Genomic DNA, 20,939 nt, shown 5'->3' with positions numbered 1-20,939 from the left:
GTTGAGAAGTCAAGAAACCACCACAGCTACCTGCGATTCAGTCCTCTGAGGCCTGCTCCAGGTTTGCTGCGGCCTGCTAACCCACCCCAAACTGTGCTCAGCTCTCCCAGCCTTGTGAGATATACCTTTCCGATCAACCATCCAGGTTATCCTGGGCTGGAAATTTGTTTCACTTTGTCTTTTTGTGGGTTCTGCTGCTTTAGAATTTGTTTAGAGCCATTTTTTTATGGAGGAGAGCTCAAGCAAGTCATTGCCTTTACTCTGAAATCTTGGCTCTGCCTTGTCCTTTGTTCTTGAAGAGGACCATGACATCAGGGAGATGACAACATGACTTGCAATTAATTGACTTTGATTTGAGTGAGGGAGGGCTGTGCAAGGTCACCAGCCTCACTTTCTCCTCCAGAGCCACCTGGGTCCAGTGGCCAGATATTCATCAGGATGACTGAAGATGGCCCATGATGCAGTGGGAGACCCTGGCCATTAGCTCCACCTGGAGAGGTAGAAGTAGGAAAGGAAGAAGAGGGTAAACCCTTATCTCCCCATTGACTGCCCCCATAGCAATCCCAGAGACCCACACCTCTCTTGTCCTTCGTAACCTTGTATCTGCAAAATTGGTCTAGTAGCAATCTATCCTATGGCCATTTCCAGGTCAGAGGCCTCTGCAATGTGTCTTAGAGATCCCTGACTCTCTGCTCCTGTGTTAGGAAAGATGGACCCACACTCCAGAGGCTGCTTGGCTTTTTGCTCTAATGCATCCTGGGGAGGTGGCAGAATCACTGGGTTTCTTCTGCTACTGTTCTTTCTCCTTCAGATGAATTAGAGAGTGAACTTCCCTCAGGAAATGATCCCCAAAGGAAGAACAGTCAGAGCCTACTTTACTTGCCTATACCTACCCCTTATTCTGTTCTCTTGGGTGTGGGCCCCAGTTTGGGAATTATTGCTATTGTTTTAATTCAATTTAATTTAATTTCACAAACCAAATTCTACACCAGGGTTCTCTTCCTAAAGCATACTAACTCTCCAATATTTCCAAGGATGGCAAGACATTTTTGGGCAGCCATCATATGCTGATGGCTGAAGTATATATGTTTAAAGTGAGGGGCGCTTACCCAAAGGAGAAAATACAGTAAATGTTGTTGCAAATATTTTCAGATCAAAGAATATGTCTCTGAAAAAGTGTTTGTTTGTTTTTTGGTTTGGGAGCCAGGTGGGGGTGTAGCTGAGATTATCGATGGGGCATTATTAAATCAAGATATCACATTAGATTCAAACAAGTCTTTTATGTGTCCAAGGAACCAAAGAGGCAAAGTTTGCCTCAAGAAAGAATTTCTTCACTGAGGAATCAGGCAGAAGAAAATCTGCAACAACTATGACCCCCAAAATGAGGAATTTCTTTCTGAGCCCAAGTCTCTGTGCTGTACAAAGCAGCAGTCGTGCAAATTAGCATGTACTCACTCAATAAGGGTATCTAAAATTAGCCCCTAGGAAAGGAAACAAGGCAGAGGTTGCCTCTGACAGAGCTGGGAAATTTTAACCTAATTGAACTACAATGGTGGCTCCAGAAACAAAGTAGAAGAGTTATTTGCTTCTTTTCCTTTTAATCAAGTTGCACCCCATTGGTAGAGTGTAGTCATAGACATAATAGAATCTGGGGATAGGAAATCACCTTATTCACCTTCTATCCCAGTAAAATGTCCTATTAGCTCTACCTTATATTTCAACATTCTATCTTCTTCCTCTGTAAGGATCCCTCCTATCTGTAGTGCACTCCCTCTTTGCCTTAGTTTAAGCGCCACATCCTCCCTTCTGCTCCTCCCAGTCATTAGTCATTTTACTTCCTCTAGACATTAGTTTTTACTTACTTATCTGCAGATAGGTTCTACTGTTCTTTCCACACCTCAGCTCCAGGAGAATGCAAACTACTTTAGTGTAGGGACTGTTTGTTAATCTTTGTTTCTTACAGGTCCAGCATAATTCCTTGCATCTAGTAGGCACTTTGTTGTTGTTGTTAGTCCTTTGTTTTCAAAGACGGCCAATGACATTACAAGGTGAATATCCTGACTTGCATGTGAATTGGATTTAAGTGAGGCAGAGCTGCATGAAGTTGTCAGTCTCATTCTCTCTTCCACAAGCATCAAAGTCCAGTGGCAAGACAAATATGGGGATGGCAGGGGATGCAGTGGATGGCTTTGGCATCCTTGTTGTCTGACTAGGCTCTAAGCATGCCACAGTGCCTGCTTCAGCCATCTTCTTGGCCATTGGAACAAATTGTTCTCATCTGCCCATTCTGCTGAGGAAGTCTTCACATGTTTGGGACAGACATCCCCCTAAATCACCAATGGATTTGAAACTTGCCTGAAGCCTGGTTCAGCCCATCTGCCAAGACAGTATCACCAAGGTGTACCTGCTGTGCATGCTATAACTTCTTGGAACCATGGATAAAAGAATTGAAAGAATTTACTTTACAGGTCATCTAGTCCATTAAATGCAGGAATCTATTCTATTCCATCATCTTTCTCCTGCTTGAATATCTCCAATTACAAGTAGCTTATTACTTCACAGATTGCTCCATGATTAGACAGCTCTAATTGTTAGGAAGTTTTTCCCCATTAGTTTTAATTTTACCCTCTGGGACAAAAGGAAGGAAGGAAGGAAGAGAGGGAATGAGGAAAGGAAGGAGGAAACAAGCATTTATTAAGTGCCTATTATATGTTAGGCATTGTGCAAAGACCTTCACCAATATTATCTAATTGGATCCTCACAACACTGGAAGGTAGATGCTATTATTATCCCTATTTTACAGTTTAAGAAACTGAGTCAGAGAGAGGTGAAATGTCTAGCTCAGGATCACACAGGTAGGAACTGTCTGAGGTTGGATTTGATCTTAGGTCTTCCTTTCTCTGGGTCTAATAACCACCAGCTGCCTCTTATCTCTGGACAGACCATTCATATATTTGAAGAGGTAGATGGATCACTTGAGCTTGGGAGTTCTGCATAACAGTGGGGCTAAAGCCAATTAGAGGTCCATACTAAGTCCAGCACCAATGTGATGAGCCCCTGGGGGTAGAGGATGGCTAAAGGAGGCTGGCTTCTTAAGAAAGTTAAACCAGCCGAAGTCAGAAACAGAGCAGACTGAAGCTTCCATGCCAATCAGCATTGGGATCAGACCCCTCAGTACTCTTTCCACTTCCAGCCTAGGTGAGATAGGGACACCCAACCTCAAAAAAAATTACACCATAACTCAACACAATGCTCCTAATTTCAGCACAACTCCAGTTGTCCCTTAGTTCATAACTCTGACTTATGTACTCGAAGAGCCAACTGCCATCATCAAGGCTTCTCTGTGTTCAAGGTCTACCTGTAAGAACTGGAATTTTTATATCCTAGAGGGAGGTGGCTTCAGAATCCTAACCACCCCCTGCAAACATTCCTCAAGGTATCTATCTATGCATGCTAGCATTGCCTTGTCTTTCTCACTCCACTTATGTTTACTGTAATTTTTGGATTCCAACTGCTTTTGGCAGCTGTGAACCTCTTCCTCTTTTTATAAAGGGGAAAGGAGGAATGTGTTATAGCAAGAGCAGCACTACTTGAAAACTAGTTCTTTCTAACACAACCAGGGCCTGGTCCCATTAGTATGAAATCCATATAGGCTTAAGTAATGATGAGAAAGGCAAGCTGGGAAATGAAGAGCTCCATGGTGCAGGCAAGAGGAGACAGAAGAAATGTCTTGGTTTATAGAAGGTATAATCACATAAAAACGAGAAGAGAAAATTTTCCTGTCCCCAAGGCTGACGGTAATTAAAAGGACTTGGGCAATTTGGAGGAGATTGAGTCTACAAGAGAAACTGTAAGAGTTTGAGTGGGAGAAGATAGGTGTCTGAATGCTGCACCCACACGAAGTACCATGGATAGTGCCTAGTGCTGAAGACCGAATCATCAGATGTTTTAAAGCATGCCCTTAGAGATCATATAATCCAGTCCCTTCATTGTCAGATAAGGGAATTAAACGCTGAATGATGAAATAAAACGCCCAAGGTCGCACAAGTAAGTGATGGAGCCAGAAACGGAATCTAGGCTCCCAGCTCCCAGTTTTAGTTTTCTTTCTACTCACACTGCTTCTCCGTTGCTAACTGCACAAAGTAAACATTTTTTCAACCTGATGAATTCTGGAAGTCTACCTGCAGGGATGCTTTACTGAACTCTGTACTGGGTTTCAGCTTCGCTTTTCTGACTTCGGTGGGCTTTGTCTATAAGTCCCCAATGTCTAGCGTTTTCTGTCTTCCTTCTTATCTCTAGTCCTTAGCTTCTATTAATATGAAGTAGGCATTTGTCAGGTGACCGTGGGGAAGTGGAAGAATGGAATGGTGAGAAACTGGCAGTAACAGAATCCTAGGTCTTACCACCCCCACCAGCATGTAAATTAGTTAAAAGCACGGGAAGAATTCAACAGTAACACTTTGTGGTTTGTAAGCAAATATGTCTTATGTGTGACTCTCCCCTTATGGACCACCCTACTGAATGGAAACTAATGGACTTTTTCCACCAAATTCCCCTTCCATTCTAACTAGGTTTCCCTCAACTGCGCCTTATCCTGTCTTTCTCATCCTTTTTCCGTCTGTTTTTCTTTTACAATCCCTAGTTTTCTCCATCTCTACCTATGCAGCCCCCAACAGTGTTCAAAGACCACGAAAGGAGGGGATCTCCAAGTACTGAGAGGAGGCAGGCTAAAGGTGGGAAGGAAGAAGAGGGGAAAATATGAAAAGATTTGTTTTGGTACCGGGAACTTCATCTGGTGCCACTGTTCTGCAACCAACGCCTCTAGTCTGGCTCTGTCCCTTGACCCTTCCCACTAGTCCTTTCTCCTCTTCTTGTCATCCATCCCTACGGGTTTCTCCTTTGCCAGGGCCGCTCATCTCCAATCCGCCCTGCTCCCTCGGCCAAAGGGCAATGTGACTCACAGAGCTGCCACCAGCCCACGGCTTTCCAGAAGCTTATAAGCCCGACCAGGGGAGAACCGGCTGAGCTTCGCTACGGCCCAGCCCTACCCCCGCCCTATCCTCAGAGCTCGGCGCACTTGGCCTCCAGCCGTCAACCTTGCAGCCGCGTCCTAAGGCCCGGCCGGGGCTCTAAGCGGAGAGGATGACCAAAACAGAGAAAGGGAGCGGGGAAGCCAGTTGGGCTCTGCGTGGCGCCCTGGCCGCTGTGGCGTTGCTTTCCGCGCTCAACGCGGTGGGCACGGTCTTCGCGCTGTGCCAGTGGCGCAGACTGAGCGAGGCGCTGCGGGCGCTGGAGGCGGAGAGGGTTCAGCAGGCTAGGGAGGACAGCGCCCTCCGCACCTTCCTCCAGGAGCTGAGTCGAGCTCCCCAAAACATTCCCCGCAACTCCGAGCCGGATCTCCCCGGGGCGGCGCGGAACAAGCGCAGTCATGCTGGGGAGCCCCAGCCACACATCCGGGCGGAGAACCAGGACATGCTGATGATGATGACTTATTCCATGGTGCCGGTAGGCGTAGGCGCTGTTCCCTTCTCCCCCCTTTATCCCGCGCTCCACTCTGGGGTGGGCGGGAAGGGGGAAGATTGAGAGGGAGGACCCGCTAAATATGCAAGCTCTGGGATAAAGCTTTGGGCCTTTGGGGGCCTACACTAACCCAACCTAGATGCCACCTGGACGCCTCTTCCCAGATACATGTTTTAGTCTTAGGAAAGAGGAAAGGACATTAGTGTGGGGGCGTACTCTTGAGTGTCTACTTCCCTTACCTGAAAGTTTTGGAAGCTTCCTCTCTCTGCAGAGAACCTATGTTGGCATGTAAAATGGTTGCATATACATTTGTAACATTGCTGAGGTATTCGAGCTTTGGTCAAGGATATATAACTGTATCTGGCACGAGAAGAAATTACACTCTCAAAGAAGTTCTGGATTTTTATTTTTAAGCAAAAGATTTCCTAAGATTTAAAAAGAAAACAAAATAGTGGCTCCCATCTCTCTCCTGCTCCACTAAAAGAAAGAAACATTCTCTTTCCCGTGGGCCAGCTGGTGAGATTGTCGGACTTCCATTTAGGCGGGAAAAGAGAAACAAAACTTGAGTGTTCTCAATATTGCCCGTGAAAAAAGAGGGCAGGGCCTAGCTTCCCACAAGTGTTGGGAGGAATTTAAGTAGATGATTGGTTACTGCTATTCTAATGCTTGAGATGTTCTTGAAAGTCAAATTTGAACTTTAGATTGCAAAGGAAAAGAAAATTTAGGAAGATGAAATTCCAGACTTACAGATTGCTTTGGAGAGGGAAAAATGAACCACAGAAAATTCATCTTAGAGTTTAGGATCATAGATTTAGAACTGGAAGAGACTTCAGGAGCCATCTGATCCACCCCTCCCCCTCATTTTACATCAGCAAACACTGGGGTGAATTGACTTGGCAAAGGTCACACAGGTAATAATAAAATGAAAATTTGAACCCAGGTCCTCTGACTCCATATGCAGTGCTCTTTCCACAGCACACACATAGAACAGTTCCTGAAAATATTCCTTTCAGAATTTAGAAATTTTTCTAGCCTTTAAAAATGCATCATTTTTGCAATTTTAAGTTAGTGGGCTACTTTACTGATTGTAATTTTAAAATTACCCAGCAATTACTTGTAGATTGCATTGACCTTTCCTATTTCATTTCATTATTAATTATAATTACCGTGGGTTTATTTCACTTTATAATTAGAAGGAATTCATCTGAAGTCAAGGGGTGTAGGAGGTTCTTTTGAGTACAAGATTTGTGGAGATATTACCACTTAAAATCCTATTATTATGCAGAATTTTAATATCGAACACAAACTAAAATAGTCCCAAGATTATGAGGAAGCAAAACTCATGCTTGGATGATCTCTTTCAACCAATATCGTATATTTAAATTCTGAACCCCCACCCCAAACAAAAATTACAGAAAGGACCCCCTTGCTCTTCCTCTACTGCAAAATTCATGCCTTTAAGAGAGTCTCTTGGGCCCTCTCCATTTTTCCTCATTGGCCTAGCTGATATTCATAGTCTGTTTGGTTAGTTCAATCTTACGCTTCCAACCTTGAAAGTAGATCAGTAGAAGAAGAAGGCTTTCTAGTGGAAATTGTTTTTAATAAATATATCAAAACTATTTCCTTATATCATAATCCATTAGGTGCTACAGAGATGAGGAAAGGCCAGAGTAACATATAAGTCTAGAAGCCAGGTTTCCTAAATTTTCTTTCCTTTGCCAGTCTAAAGTTAAAATTTGATTCATAAGAGGATCTGAGGCCAATGGCACACTAACGTAGCAACCTGTTTAGAAAGAATTCTGCTAGCAAAAACAACAAACTTATTAACCAGTTTGCAAGAATTTATCTATAAATCATTTCTAAAGGCATTACTTTACTTCCAATGATATGCTGAGCATCAGTCTCTAATAGAGCATGAAAGAACTTCCATGAATACAGAAGATGCTACTGACACTCATGAAGCCAGATTTCTTTACAAAAGTAATCAGTTATGCCATGCCAGCCACACCTGCCTCTTTGTTCTCCCTTGTAGGCCATGGCACACATAAAAAGCAGGGGTGGGAAGAGAGGAGGGATACCTGATTACCAAGGAGGCCATGGCATGTTTTCAGGAAGCATTGTATTTACTCTTGGGCCTTCTCCTAAATTCTTCTCACTTTCACTCTCTGCTATTCTCAGAAAAGAAGACTGATCTCTCTCTCTCTCTCTCTCTGTCTCTGTCCTTCTCTGTCTCAGTCTCTCTCTGTCTCTGTCTCTATCTCTCTCTCCCTCCCTCCCTTTATCTCTCCCCTTCTCTGCATGTGCATGTGTGTGAAAAAGAGACAGACTAAGAGAGAGAGAGAGACTGAGAGAAAAGAAAGAGAGAGAGAGAGAGAGAAGGAGAGAGAGAGAGAGAAGCCTTCCTTTGAGTACCACCCCTAGCGACACAAGAAACAGATATTTTAATCTAAATAGTGATAGAGATATAAAAATATTGTGATGCAATCAACAATTTTCTTCCCGAATCTTAGAAGCAACAGTAGTGAAAGCTTGGATGAGGTTATGCCAGTACCTGAAACAGTGGAGAGGAATAGAAGTAGGCCTTTTCTCCTCAAAGAGAAGCCTACTACTTCTCCTTGGTCTCTCTTACTCTCCTGTCCCTTTGCTTTTTTTTTCCACCTTTCTCTGTCTTTTCCTTCTTTTGACCTCATCTCTTTATTGACCCATGGATGTTTACTCTGGCCTTTCCTCATCTCTGTAGCACCTAGCTCAAGGAAGGCTCATAATAAACACTCAACACTTGTCAAACTAATTATATATTAAATATGCATGTTGAAATGTTAAAGTAATGGTGCAAATTTCATAATGTAAATCTGATAATACTCTGATTCTGGACCAGGGCTCCTGCAACCAGCTCAGTGCAGTAAACCGAAAGGGCACTAGATTTGGAGTAAGGCTATAGGGGTGAATCTTGGCTCTACCTGAGATTTCCTATCCACACATTCTATCTGTGTGACCTTGGGCAGGTCACTGAACCTCTTGGGTTCTTATTTTCCTCACCTGGAAAAGGAGAGTGTTGTCCTTTGGCAAACTTGTGTTGACCATGGTCAAGAGATCCATTGGAGTAGGATAATTATATTTTCTTGTCCAAAAACAGGCTATTTTTTCTTCTTCTGAATTAATTTATTTCAAAGATATATTAAAAAAAACATTTTTCCGGGTGCAGCTAAGTGGCTCAGTGGATAGAGCACAGACCCTGAAGTCAGGAGGACCTGAGTTCAAATCCACCTCGGACCAAACACTTCACACTTACTAGCTGTGTGACCCTGGGCAAGTCACTTAACCCCAACTGCCTAAAAAAAACAAAAAAAACCACCACATTTTTCCAAAGGCATGTTGGTAGTTTAAAAAAAAAAAGAAAAGAAAATTTAGGGGGTTGCCCTAGAGGACCTCTAAATTCCCTTCCAGCTGTAAATTTATGAAATGTTTGCTTTCTTCTTCAAAGGAGTAACATGGGAAATTATAGAACCTAGGCCATTAGCAGCAGAAGCAGTAAAGACTAAAAACTAGGCCTTTCTCCCTTAATTTAATGCTGCCATAGCTGAAAACTTTTTTTTACCTCCTTTTAGAAATTGACTTAGAACTAGTTTCTGAGACACACCAGACAAATCAGTCTCCTTCCTTTATAATCACATCTCACTTTTGACCAAAAATAATATAACCCAAATTAATCTCCCACTCATTGCCATGGGCTTAGATGCTGAGCTCAGTCTAGGGGCAGTGGGAGGAGCTGGCTCCACTCTTCTCTCCCTGTTCCCCCTCCCACACTGGCTGATGGGAAATGGAAACAGAAATATTCTGATTCTGCTACTCCACTCACTCTACCTAGAAATAGTGGTACACATACTTGTACTTTATTAATTCCTAATGGAAAGAAGATCTTTAAAATTAGGAGACCAACTTGGACCAACTTGGCATAAATTTGATACAGTTTCTCTTTAAAAACAAACAAAATGACTGCTTTCCTTGTTGCTTGGCCCAGATCCCCTCCCCCCAAATCCATGGTCAAATTCATTTGACATTAAGACTTGATTTGCATGCATTTTATCTACAGACTAAAGGTCACGTCATTCTAAACAAGACAAGCTTTTAGATTGAGATTAAGCTACAAAGAGAGTATTTTTCAACCCATCAGAGGCTTTTGCTCGTTAGGGGTATAATAACTCTATTTTAAATAAATATGGGAAAAGTCTTTGGTTATTTCTTAAATAAAGTTCAAGTCACGATTTTCTTTCCTTAAAAGAGTGAAAGCAACAAGGTCAAATAACATTCTTTTGAAAGTATTTTGTGGGTTTTGTGCATTTTAGCACTGTAGCAGATTAATATATCCAGCACCAGATGCTGTGGGGGATACAAGTAAGTTTAAGGTATGATACCTAATCTAAGGAACTTACCGACAGTTTGGAAGGTGATACTAGTATACATGAAATAATTAGACAAAGCTAGTACATATAGCTCATGACCAAGTTGCAAACAGTATGGTATGGATAATAAAGGTGATAGCTCATCAGAAAAGGAAAGTTCCTTGGTAACTGCTGTTATTCATAAAGAATTCATGGAGGAAGTGAAAATGGAGATGGGGCTTGAAGGTTGCACAGCATTTAGGCAAGTGGAAAAGGAGAAAGAAGGCTATGGAAATAATCAATACTCAAAAACCTGCATAATAAGATCAATTCTATAATACAAGTGAAAACTGAACAAGAACTGAGTTGATATCACAGAAATCTACCCTAAGGCAAATAAAGTAGACTTCATGACTAAGATTAAAGGGAAAACATTTTTTAAAATACGGATGAAATTGAAAGCAGTTCAATAAACGGATATGTGCCTAAATAACATAATAAGAATGATATGTTCAGAGACTAGAGGTAGCTGGTGGCACAGTGGACAGAGTACTGAGCCTGGAGTCAAGAAGACCTGAGTTCAAATGTGGTCTCAGACACTTATTAGCTGTGTGACCGTGGGCAAGTCTCTTCACTGATGTCTGCCTCAGTTCTGTAAAATGGAGACAATAGTACCTTTCTCCAATGGTTGTCATGAGTATTAAATGAGATAATGTTTGTAACTGGGTAATAGCACAGTATCTGGCACATAGTACAGACTATATATATGTATATGTATATATATATATATATATATATATATATGTGTGTGTGTGTGTGTGTGTGTGTGTGTGTGTGTGTGTATGTATGTATACACACACACACACACACACACACATATGCACTTATTCCCTTCCCTAGTGAGATGATATACTTGCCTGGAATAAAAGGTTCATTAAAAGGTACATTAAAATAAGTGACTATGATTTGCAAGGGACCATTGAGGAATAGTGCAAAATAAGTAAGATGGTAGAACAAGATCATAGGGAACCTTGACTACCCAGATAAGAAGTTTGGAATTGATCTGAAGATCAATTGGAAACTATAACTTACAAGTTTTAGAGAAGGGGAGTAACATGAAAGAATCAGTGTTGAAGAAAGATTTGTTTGGTGACAACTGAACCGTAATTTGAAGTGAGGAGAGAATGGATATACAAAGACCAATTAGAAGTTTATTGTAAAGTTAAACAAACAAACCCAAACCAATAAAGTCTATTACACTTATCCAGATGAGGATATTGGAGCCTGAACTAAGGTGAATATTGATTGATAAGAACAGAGATGAAGGAAATAAATTTTAGAGAAAGGGTTCTTAACCTGGGGTCCTTGAACTTTAAAAAATATATATATATTGATAACTGTATTTCAATATACTGGAATAGTTTTCCTTTCTGTATTTTATTTTATGCATTTAAAAACATTATTCTGATAAGGGATCCATAGGCTGCACAAGACTTCCAAAGGGAAGACTCCATGTCACACGTTCTAGAGATATTTGGAAAGAAAAATCGACAAGGCTCCATAAAGCTTCCTTGTCTATACAGTGCACGTAACTTTGCCTTTTTTACAAAGTTGTTGTAAGGATCAAATGAGGCTGTAGATTAAGTGCTTCCTAAATGTCAGCTAGCATTCTTATCTTCACTCTCTCAAGCTCTTTTTCTTTTCTTTGTTTCCAACTGGATTCCTAGGACTCTGATCCTGTTTGTTGGTGAGATTGCATTTGGGCAGGGCTCTTCTTATGGAAACTAAAAAATAAGTTTGTTTCCAAAATATTTGCTTAATGTAGTCAAATGGATTTTTTTTCAATCCCTTTGACTGATACAAACATTTGGTTTAGAGGTACCAATTCTGCCAAACATTATGGGGACATGGAGAGCACATTATATTTCAAGTCAAAAGACCTGGGTCCAAATCTAGGTTTCACTTCTTACTAGTGGGAACTTTGGCTTCCCATTACATCACTTCTCTGGGACTCAGTTTCCTCATTTGTAAAATAAGGGATTTGAACTAGACTGTCTCTCAGGTCTATTCTAGCTTTAAAACCCATCAACCTGTAATTTGAAAACATTGTCTATCAAATATATCAATAATAACTTTAAAAGAAAAGTTAATTGGGAGGAAATGTAGTAGTTGTACTAAGATGTTATCAATAGGAGAGGAAAGGTGATTGAGTGTTGAAGTTGGAACCAGGAAAACCTGGGTTTGAATCCAAGACATTTTATTAAGATCCTGAGAAAGTCACAAAATCTCTCTAAGCTTCATTTGCCTCATCTGTAGAATGGGAGTTAGGATACCTATAGCACCTGCCTCAGAAGGTTATGAGGGTCAGATGAGATAAAGCACATTAAATACTTTGCAAACATTAAAGGGGTGTGTGTGTGTGTGTGATACCAAAAAATTTTCACTGCAGTAAACACTTGCAGGTACATTAGGATCATGTCATGTATTTAGAAATATTGCAACGTGAACTAATGATGCTTTGGAGTAGAGTTTTATCTTGTACTTTCTGCAGTATGTTATCAGACACGTTACTTAACTGCGCTTTGCCTAAACTCTCATTTAAAGATCCTTGTTGAAAGGCACTATGTGGATATAAAATGTTATTCTTAACAGTTTCTGAAAGGTTGCTCCAGCAGATTTCCATCTTCAGACCACTCTACTACTGGCCTTCAGTTGACAAGTGATCCTTAAAATGGGCTAATAATACAGAATTGGAAGCTGTCCAAGGCATTGTTACATTAATTCTCTTCAAAACACTTGGGAGCTGAGATGGGACAGTGAAGCAATGGAAATAAGTCTCTGTGCATGAACACCTTTTATGCTTCTTGTCAGTGCCACAGAATTACCGCTTAATTGTATCTATACTGTCCTGTTCTTGGCGAGACAGGCTGCTTGGTAGAGATGATAGAATGCTGGACTGGGAGTCAGGTGCCTCTGTGTTTGCAACCACCTCTGACCATTACTAGCTATGGGGCCCTGAGCAAAATCAGCTAGCCTTTTGTGAGACTCAGTTTCCTTCCTTCATCAATGGGAATGATTAGAATAATAACAGCTAATCATAGATTATTGTGCAGCTTAAATGAGATAATTGCAAGCCTTGGAGAAGTATATAAATGCTCGATGTTATTCTCTTATTTGTCTCTGTGTTAACATTGTCTACTCAATGGTATTGTTAGCTTCTTGTGAGAAGAGACTATGTCTTGTACTTCTTTTAAGTCCCCTCACATCCTGTAGTGCAGCATTGAGATGCTCAATAACCCCACATCCTTTAACACAGTGCTAAGATCCTCAATGAATATATCTTATTTGATTGGCTGTGGATTGATTATAGACCTGGTCATCAAAATGCAAAATCAGTGTTTCGAATAATACATCAACCTCTTAAAAAAATACTCAGGCTGGGAACAGAGCTCTAATGTGCTAGAGGGCAGGCTGGTGGAAGGCTGGGGTGGCTCTGAGGCCTGCCTGTCCCCTTGACCACCCAGGATTGTTCCCCTCACCCCATCATATTGCTGGCTTACTCAATCCTGGTTTTTTTTTTCCTTCCACCTCAGGATAGAATAGGTTAACCTTTTGTTGGTTCTTTGAAACATGACTAGAGATCTTGAGGTATGAGTCAAATTCCAGTAAAGCTGTTTAATTGCTTCCTAGGAGATCTGAAGATCCTCCCAGCTCTTGGTCCATGATCCTTTGAAGTGATTTAAAAGATAATCCTTCTGTCAGCAAGCATTTATTAGGTGACTACTATGTGTTAAGTATTGTGCTAAGCACTGGGGATACTCTTGCTTTTCAGTCCTTTTAGTTGTGTCCAACTCTTTGTGACCCCATTTGGGGTTTTCTCAGCAAAGATACTGGTGTGGTTTGCCATTTCCTTCTCCAGCTCATTTTACAGATGAGAGAACTGAGGCAAATGAGATTAAGTGACTTGCCCAGGGTCACACAGCTAGTAAGTATCTGAGTCCAGATTTGAACTCAAGAAGATGAGTCTTCTGACTCCAGGGCTGGCATTCTGTTCATTGTACCGCCCAGTTGCCCCACTAGGTATACTGAGAAAGGTAAAAGACAGTTCCTGCCCTCAGAGGAGCTCACATTCTAGAGGAGAGACAATGTGTAAACAAATATATACAAACAAAATATATGCAGAATAAAATAAGAAGTAATCCACAGAGGGAAGGCTCTAGAATTAAGCATGGTGAAAAAAAAAAGGGGGCTTCTTATAAGATTTTAGTTCAGACTTGAAGGAAGCTAAGAGGCAGAGATAAGGAGAGAGAGAGAGAGAGAGAGAGAGAGAGAGAGAGAGAGCGCATTCCAGGCATGGGGGAGGAGGGGTGGAGGTGGGTAGGGTAGCCAGTGAAAATGCCCTGAGTTGGGAGATGGAGTGTCTTATTCAATGAATAACAAAGAGCCAGGTGTCCTGGTGCCAGTTATGGATAATGTTGCTTTTACACATAGAAGACACTCACTAGTTGTTCCTGAATTACAAGGATGGTGGATTAGATGAAAGTTGCACAGGATAGATAAGTATGGATGGTCTATGATCAGATAACAAAGTATTAGAGATGATGATGACAGGACATCTCTGAGGCATGCTATCAGACATATCTCAATCAATGGTCTAATGGTTGTTTCATTTTTAGAACATGAAACCTATCTTATAAACATTAAAATCTTATTCTAGTGTTTCATCAAGGCATGGATGTGACCCATAGAAGGGTATGGCAGTGGGGCACAATTTCTAGTAGATTCCTGGAATTGGATCTATAGAGCTGGTTTTTCAAGAACCAGACAGACCATCTAAGTTCATACAGGCTTATCATAAGGTTGTTAGCAATTATAGCTATGTATAATTAGCTATAGCAACTCACAGAGATTGTTTATTAAGTACTAGGTGGGCTAAGATTTGTGTCAATGAAGTGAGCACCTACACCAAAGAGATTATGGCTCCCTGAAATGTTGAAATACAGACAACTAGACAAAAATTAGCTGTATTACTCAGTCCAAAAATTGTACTCAACAATTATTAAGTACTTACTGTATTCAAAACCTTGTGCTAGGATTTGCTGATGAGCAACAAGATAGTTGGTTCCCTAAAGAAAATGACAATCTATGAGGGATGCTGAGACATATACTTAAATAAGTCAGCTATGGGCTGTAACGTTATAAGAACAAAGAAGGTCTAGACAAAGTGCTACAAGAACCAAGAGGAAGGAAAGGACATTTTCAAATGAGAAAATGAGGGAAGGCTTCATAGAGGAGGTAACGCCTGAGCTGACACTTGAAGGGGAAAGAAATGAGGAGAATCTGCATAGGCTGATTCTGATAAGCACTGATAAGATGTCCAAAAGCCACTGCTTTTTTAGGAGCTCCTTGTGGTGAACGTGGGTAGTGAGGAGGCAGAGTGGATAGCGTACCAGGCCTGGAGTCAAGAAGATTCCTCTTCTTGAGTTCAAATCTGGCCTCAGACACTTATGGCCATGTGACCCTGGGCCAGTCACTTCACCCTATTTGTCTCAGTTTCCTCATCTATAAAATTAGCTGGAGAAGGAAATACCAAATCATTCCAGTATCTTTGCCTGGAAAACCCCAAATGAGGTCACAAAGAGTGGGATAGAACTGAAATGACTGAATAACAACAATCATCATTGTAGTATAAACTTGAGAATCCTCACTCGGCTACAAAGAAAAAGAAAAGTCCTATGAGAGGCATCATGAGGGCCCAGGACAAGGAAAATTCTCACCTTGTTCAGTACTTACTAGAAAGTAAAGGAGCATAACCATTCTCCTCTAGCTGCATGCCTGTTGCAGTTCTGACATTCTATTTCTCCTACATAGCTACACATGTATTTTCTTCTCTTTCACACTTACAAAGCATGGTACAATGCAAACAAAATTGAGTTTTGCTACACCTTGGTGACAGATTAACATGTTTTATTTAATTGAACATTCCTGAGGTTTAGTTCCCTTTGGAGCTTGGTTTAGCTTCTCTTTGTAAAGCTCTTTTTCACTGACGTACAGATTCACAGAATCATAGAATTAGAGGGAATTTCAATGGTCATCTAGTCTTTGTTTCTACCTGAAACATGAACACTTTGTGCTATTTCTTAAAAATGGCCATCTAGTATTGAGAGGTCTTTACTATAAGGACCTCACTGCTTCCCAAGGGCATCCAATTTAGGGTAGCTCCAATCTTTGGGAACTTCTCCTTTTTTTGGGCTGAGTCTGGCTCCTTTGCAGCTTTTATTCCTTAGTTCTACATCTGTGGCCAAATAGCTGTTATGTCTTTCCTAAAGCTTCCTCCCCTATAGGTTAAACATTCCCAGTTGCTTTGACTGATCTTTGGATGATGTGACTTCCAAGCCCTTTAAAATCCTGGTCACCTCAGTCTTGGAGTGCTTTAGCTTGCTCAAATTCTTCCTAAAACATGGTGCCCAGAACTGAACGTATTATTCTAAATGTGCCCTGGCCATTTCAGAATACCTTGGTACTGTTGTTATTCAGTTATTTCAGTCATGTCTGATTCTTTGTGACCCCATTTAGGGTTTTCTTGGCTAAGATAGTGGAGCAGTTTGTCATTTCCTTCTCTAGCTCATTTTACAGATGAGGAAACTGAGGCAAACAGGGTTAAGTGACTTGCCCAGGGTCACACAGTTAGTAAATATCTGAAGCTAGATTTGAACTCAGGAAGATGAGTCTTCCTGACTCTGACCTGGTGCTCTATCCACTGCACCAGCTAGTTGTCCTTCATTCTACATTGGTACTGTTATCTCCCATATTCTGGATACCATATCTTTTGTTTGTTTTTATTTATTTTTTTTTTTGGCAAAGCAATTGGGGTTAATGACTTGCCCAGGTCACACAACTACTAAGTGTCAAGTGTCTGGTCTGAGAACAGATTTCAACGCAGGTCCTCCTGACTCCAGGCCCGGTGCTCTATCCATTGCACCACCTAGCTGCCTCCTGTTACCATGTCTTTTTAATGGAGCAGGTAGGCGCACAGGGGATAGAGTGCAGGGCCTGGAGTCAGGAAGACTCCTGACTTCAAATCTGGCCTCAGATACTTACTAGCAGTGTGACCCTGGGCAACTCATTTCACCCAGTTTGCCTCAGTTTCCTCTTCTGTAAAATGAGCTGGAGAAGGAAATGGCAAACCACTCCAGAATCTTTCCAAGAAAACCCCAAATGGGGTCATGAAGAGTCAGACAGGACTGAAACAACTGAACAACAAAATGCCTTTTTATTATATTTATTTTTATTTGTATTTTTTATTTATTTTTTATTTTATTTTATTTTTATTTTTAGGCAGTTGGGGTTAAGTGACTTACCCAGGGTCACACAGCTAGTATGTGTCAAGCATTTGGTCTGAGGCCGGATTTGAACTCAGGTCCTCCTGACTTCAGGGCTGGTGCTCTATTTTTTTTTTAATTTAATTTAATTTTTTATTTTTAACAAAATGCCTTTTTAAAGCAGCTTATAATAGTATTACCTTTTTTTGGAGACCACATCACACTTTTAACTAGTTTTGAGCTTACAATCTACTAAAACCCCCAGGTCTTTTTCCATACAAACTGTCGTTTAGCCCCTTCACCCCCATGTGGTACTTACAAAGTTGATTCCTTGAGTGAAAGTGTGGAAACTTTTATCCCGATTGAATTTTAATCTTCTCCTATTCTGCCCAATATTCCCGCTTGTTGAGGTATTCTTGTGATCCAACTTGTTAATTTCTCTCTCAGCTCGATGAGCCTGCCCCCCTACATTTGCTTGCATTAGCTTTCTTTGGTGGCCACTCAAAGGTTTGTTTGAATAGTGATTCCAGACACCTCAAAATCTAGATCAGCTCAGTGTTCAAATGGACAAGGCAGGGAAAGAACTGGGTGATGTTCAAGTGGCACTTGACAATGACCTTCTGATTCGGTTTGGCACCCTTTTAATCCCCCAGAGAGGGGAAAAATATGGCTTGGGGTTAAGTGACTTGCCCAGGATCACACAGCTAGTAAGTGTCAAGCATTTGGTCTGAGGCAGGATTTGAAGTCAGGTCCTCTGACTTTAGGGCTGGTGCTCTATCCACTGCTCCACCTAGCTGCCCCATAGCACTGTCATGTTTTTAAAATACTGCCATGTTTAACCAAGTTTGTACAAACAATCAAAGTAGACCATAGAAACAAAAAGGAAAAACTTAAGGAGGAGGAAAGAAAGAAATATCAAACTAGTGGCTTTGGGTGAGGATCTATGTAGAGCACATTGGTCCCCACTCTCACCTTGTCTGTATGACCCTGGGCAAGTCCCTTGATCTCTGTTTGCCTCAGTTTCCTCCTCTGTGACATGCACCTACCTTCCTAGGTTGTTGTGAGGATCAAACAAAATAATGTTTGTAAAAAGTGCTTAGCACAGTTCCTGGCACATAGTTGCTGCTTTCTAAATTCTAATTCTCTTCTTCTTCCCTTCCTGTGGTAGAAAAGTGGACATTTTGGTTTCAGTCTCAGGAATATGAGGATGGATATGTGTGTGTATGTTCTGTCTTTGTATGTAGAGTGGGTTCTCGATTGATTCTCACAACCTCCATTGGCCCTGGGAAGCTGGGCCACTGGAGGATAGCTGAATACCCTTCCCCTTGGCATTCTAGTAGTCACCCAAGGGGTTGGGATTTCAAGTACTGTCGCTCACTAACTCCTGTCTGGTATGTTCCCTCCAATATCACTTACCTGGTTAACATTTTCCCACTATCAATGGAGCAATGAACACTGATTAGCTTTTACAAAGGGGCATAAGGTGTTACAAGGAGCAAAGTACAACATCCTCCCCAAACCAAGAGTCTGATTCTTTCATCTGCACATCCATGTGGTCCCTGGGGAAAGCGAACATCAATTTTAAATGGTTGCCCCAAAACATCCCCCCCAAGTAATTTTCTCCCTTCGAGGAGCCCCCAGCAAGTTCACTTCTGGGGGTGGCATAGCCGATAGATGAATTCATTCCCTTACTTATCTAGGCTTGGTTTTTACCCCATGGACATGGTCAAGTAGGTGTACCCTCGGGGATGATGCCTTACCAGTTTGTGCTGCTGCAGCCACTGACAAAATCCCCAAATCCAACTACTGGAAATCTAAGAGCTCTTCTGGCCTTTCCAAGCTCATAAGATTGTAAACTGGTGCATTCTGTCTCTGAATATTCATCCCCCTAATATCAGGAAACACAAGAAACGAAAGAAACAGAGATTCCACACATGCATTCATATCCACCTGGAGCATGTGTAGGGAGATAAGGTGGCTCTGAGTCACCAGGGCTACCTTTTTTCTTTATTTGGAGATGCACAGAATTTCTTCCTCCTCACTTAAAAGCCTCCAGGGAAGAGAATAAGAGAGTCTCTGCTTGAATCTTTTGTATACCTACTCAGTGCAGGCTTAGCAGCCCAATAGAAAGCTTTTCATCACTACATGGTAAGCTGACAAGAAACAGATGGGGGGGGCAGAGCCAAGATGGCAGAGTGAAAGCAGTGACTTGCTTGAGCTCTCCTCCAAACCCCTCCAAATACTCATAAAAAATGGCTCTAAACAAATTCTGAAGCAGCAGAACCCACAAAAAGACAGAGTGAAACAAATTTCCAGCCCAAAACAACCTGCATGATTGATCAGAAAGGTGTATTGTGCTGGGCTGGGAGAGCAGCGCATCGCAGCGTGGGCGCGTGGGCCGCAGCAAACCTGGAGCAGGCCTCAGAGGACTGAATCGCGGGCAGCTGTGCAGGTTTCCAGACTACTCAATCCACAAAAGCCAAAGACAACTTAGAAGGTTAGTGGGAAAGGTCTTTTTCTGTTGGTGCTGAGAAAGGAAGGTGGGGTTTCAGTTCCATTCCCCAAGAGCGTAGCCCTGGGGGGGGGCAGCTGCTCCCCAAGCTTCCGGCACACAGACTGAGGGGGAATCCAGTGGCTGATCAGAGAGGGATCGCAGGGATCTCTTTGCCAGTGCTGAGGCAGGAATCTCTTGCTTTGCTCGTGTGTGGATCTGGGTCACAGTTCTGGGTGGAGGTGCTGGGGTGAGGAGGAGCACTGGCTTGGTGGAGCTTGTAGTGGCTGTGAAGAGGAACCCCTCCTCACAGTTACAGGACAGAAAGGAATACTTGTGGTCACAGGCCAGGAAAGGAGTAAACACCTCACCCCTTATCATACCACCTTGGAAGAACTGAAAATTTACAGGGCCCTACAAGTATCTCTGAAAACAGCTATACAAACCCTCGAAGCTTGGGACAATACATTCTCCACATTGGAAGCAGACTCTTATCTTAACAAAGAGTTTAAAACCCAAGTAATTCACTGGGATCATGAACAAGCAGCACAAAAAGAGTCAGACCATAGAATCTTACTTTGGTGAAAAAGAAGATCAAAATATACAACCAGAAGAAGACAACAAAGTCAAAGCTCCTACATCCAAAGCCTCCAAGAAAAATATGAATCAGTCCCAGGCCTTGGAAGAGCTCAAAAGGGATTTTGAGAAGCAAGTAAGGGAAGTAGAGGAAAAACTGAGAGTGATGCAAGAAAATCAAAAAACAAGTCAACAGCTTGCTAAAGGAGACCCAAAAAAATACTGAAGAAAATAACACCTTAAAAAATAGCCTAACCCAAATGGCAAAAGAGGTCCAAAAAGCCAATGAGGAGAAAAATGCCCTAAAAGAAAATTGGCCAAATGGAAAAGGAAGTCCAAAAATTACTGAAGAAAATACTTCCTTAAAAATTAGAATAGAGCAATTGGAAGCTAGTGACTTTATGAGAAATCAGACACGTAGAACAAATCCAAAAGAATGAAAAATTAGAAAACAATGTGAAATATCTCATTGGAAAAACAACTGACCTGGAAAATAGATCCAGGAGAGAGAATTTAAAAATTATTGGACTATCTGAAAGCCATGATCAAAAAAAAGCCTAGACATCATCTTTCAAGAAATTATCAAGGAAAACTGCCCTGATATTTAGAACCAGAGGGCAAAATAGAAATTGAAAGAATCCACAGATC

The 20,939-nt window shown here is 41.6% G+C and overlaps 1 protein-coding gene across 1 annotated transcript in view; it reads left to right on the top strand.

Moving 5' to 3' along the window:
- Positions 1-4,898: 4,898 nt before the first annotated feature.
- Positions 4,899-20,939, top strand: part of GLDN (gliomedin) — an 86,208-nt gene continuing 70,167 nt past the window's right edge. The window contains exon 1 of the mRNA XM_020986002.2: positions 4,899-5,505. Coding sequence (XP_020841661.1) covers positions 5,143-5,505 — 363 coding nt within the window. The 5' untranslated portion in view covers positions 4,899-5,142. The remainder of the gene's footprint in view (positions 5,506-20,939) is intronic.

Source organism: Phascolarctos cinereus, unplaced genomic scaffold, assembly GCF_003287225.1.
Source record: "Phascolarctos cinereus isolate Bilbo 61053 unplaced genomic scaffold, phaCin_HiC Scaffold_3;HRSCAF=262, whole genome shotgun sequence".
Classification (NCBI taxonomy): Eukaryota; Metazoa; Chordata; class Mammalia; order Diprotodontia; family Phascolarctidae; genus Phascolarctos; species Phascolarctos cinereus.
This window is presented reverse-complemented; position numbering and strand designations above follow the sequence as displayed.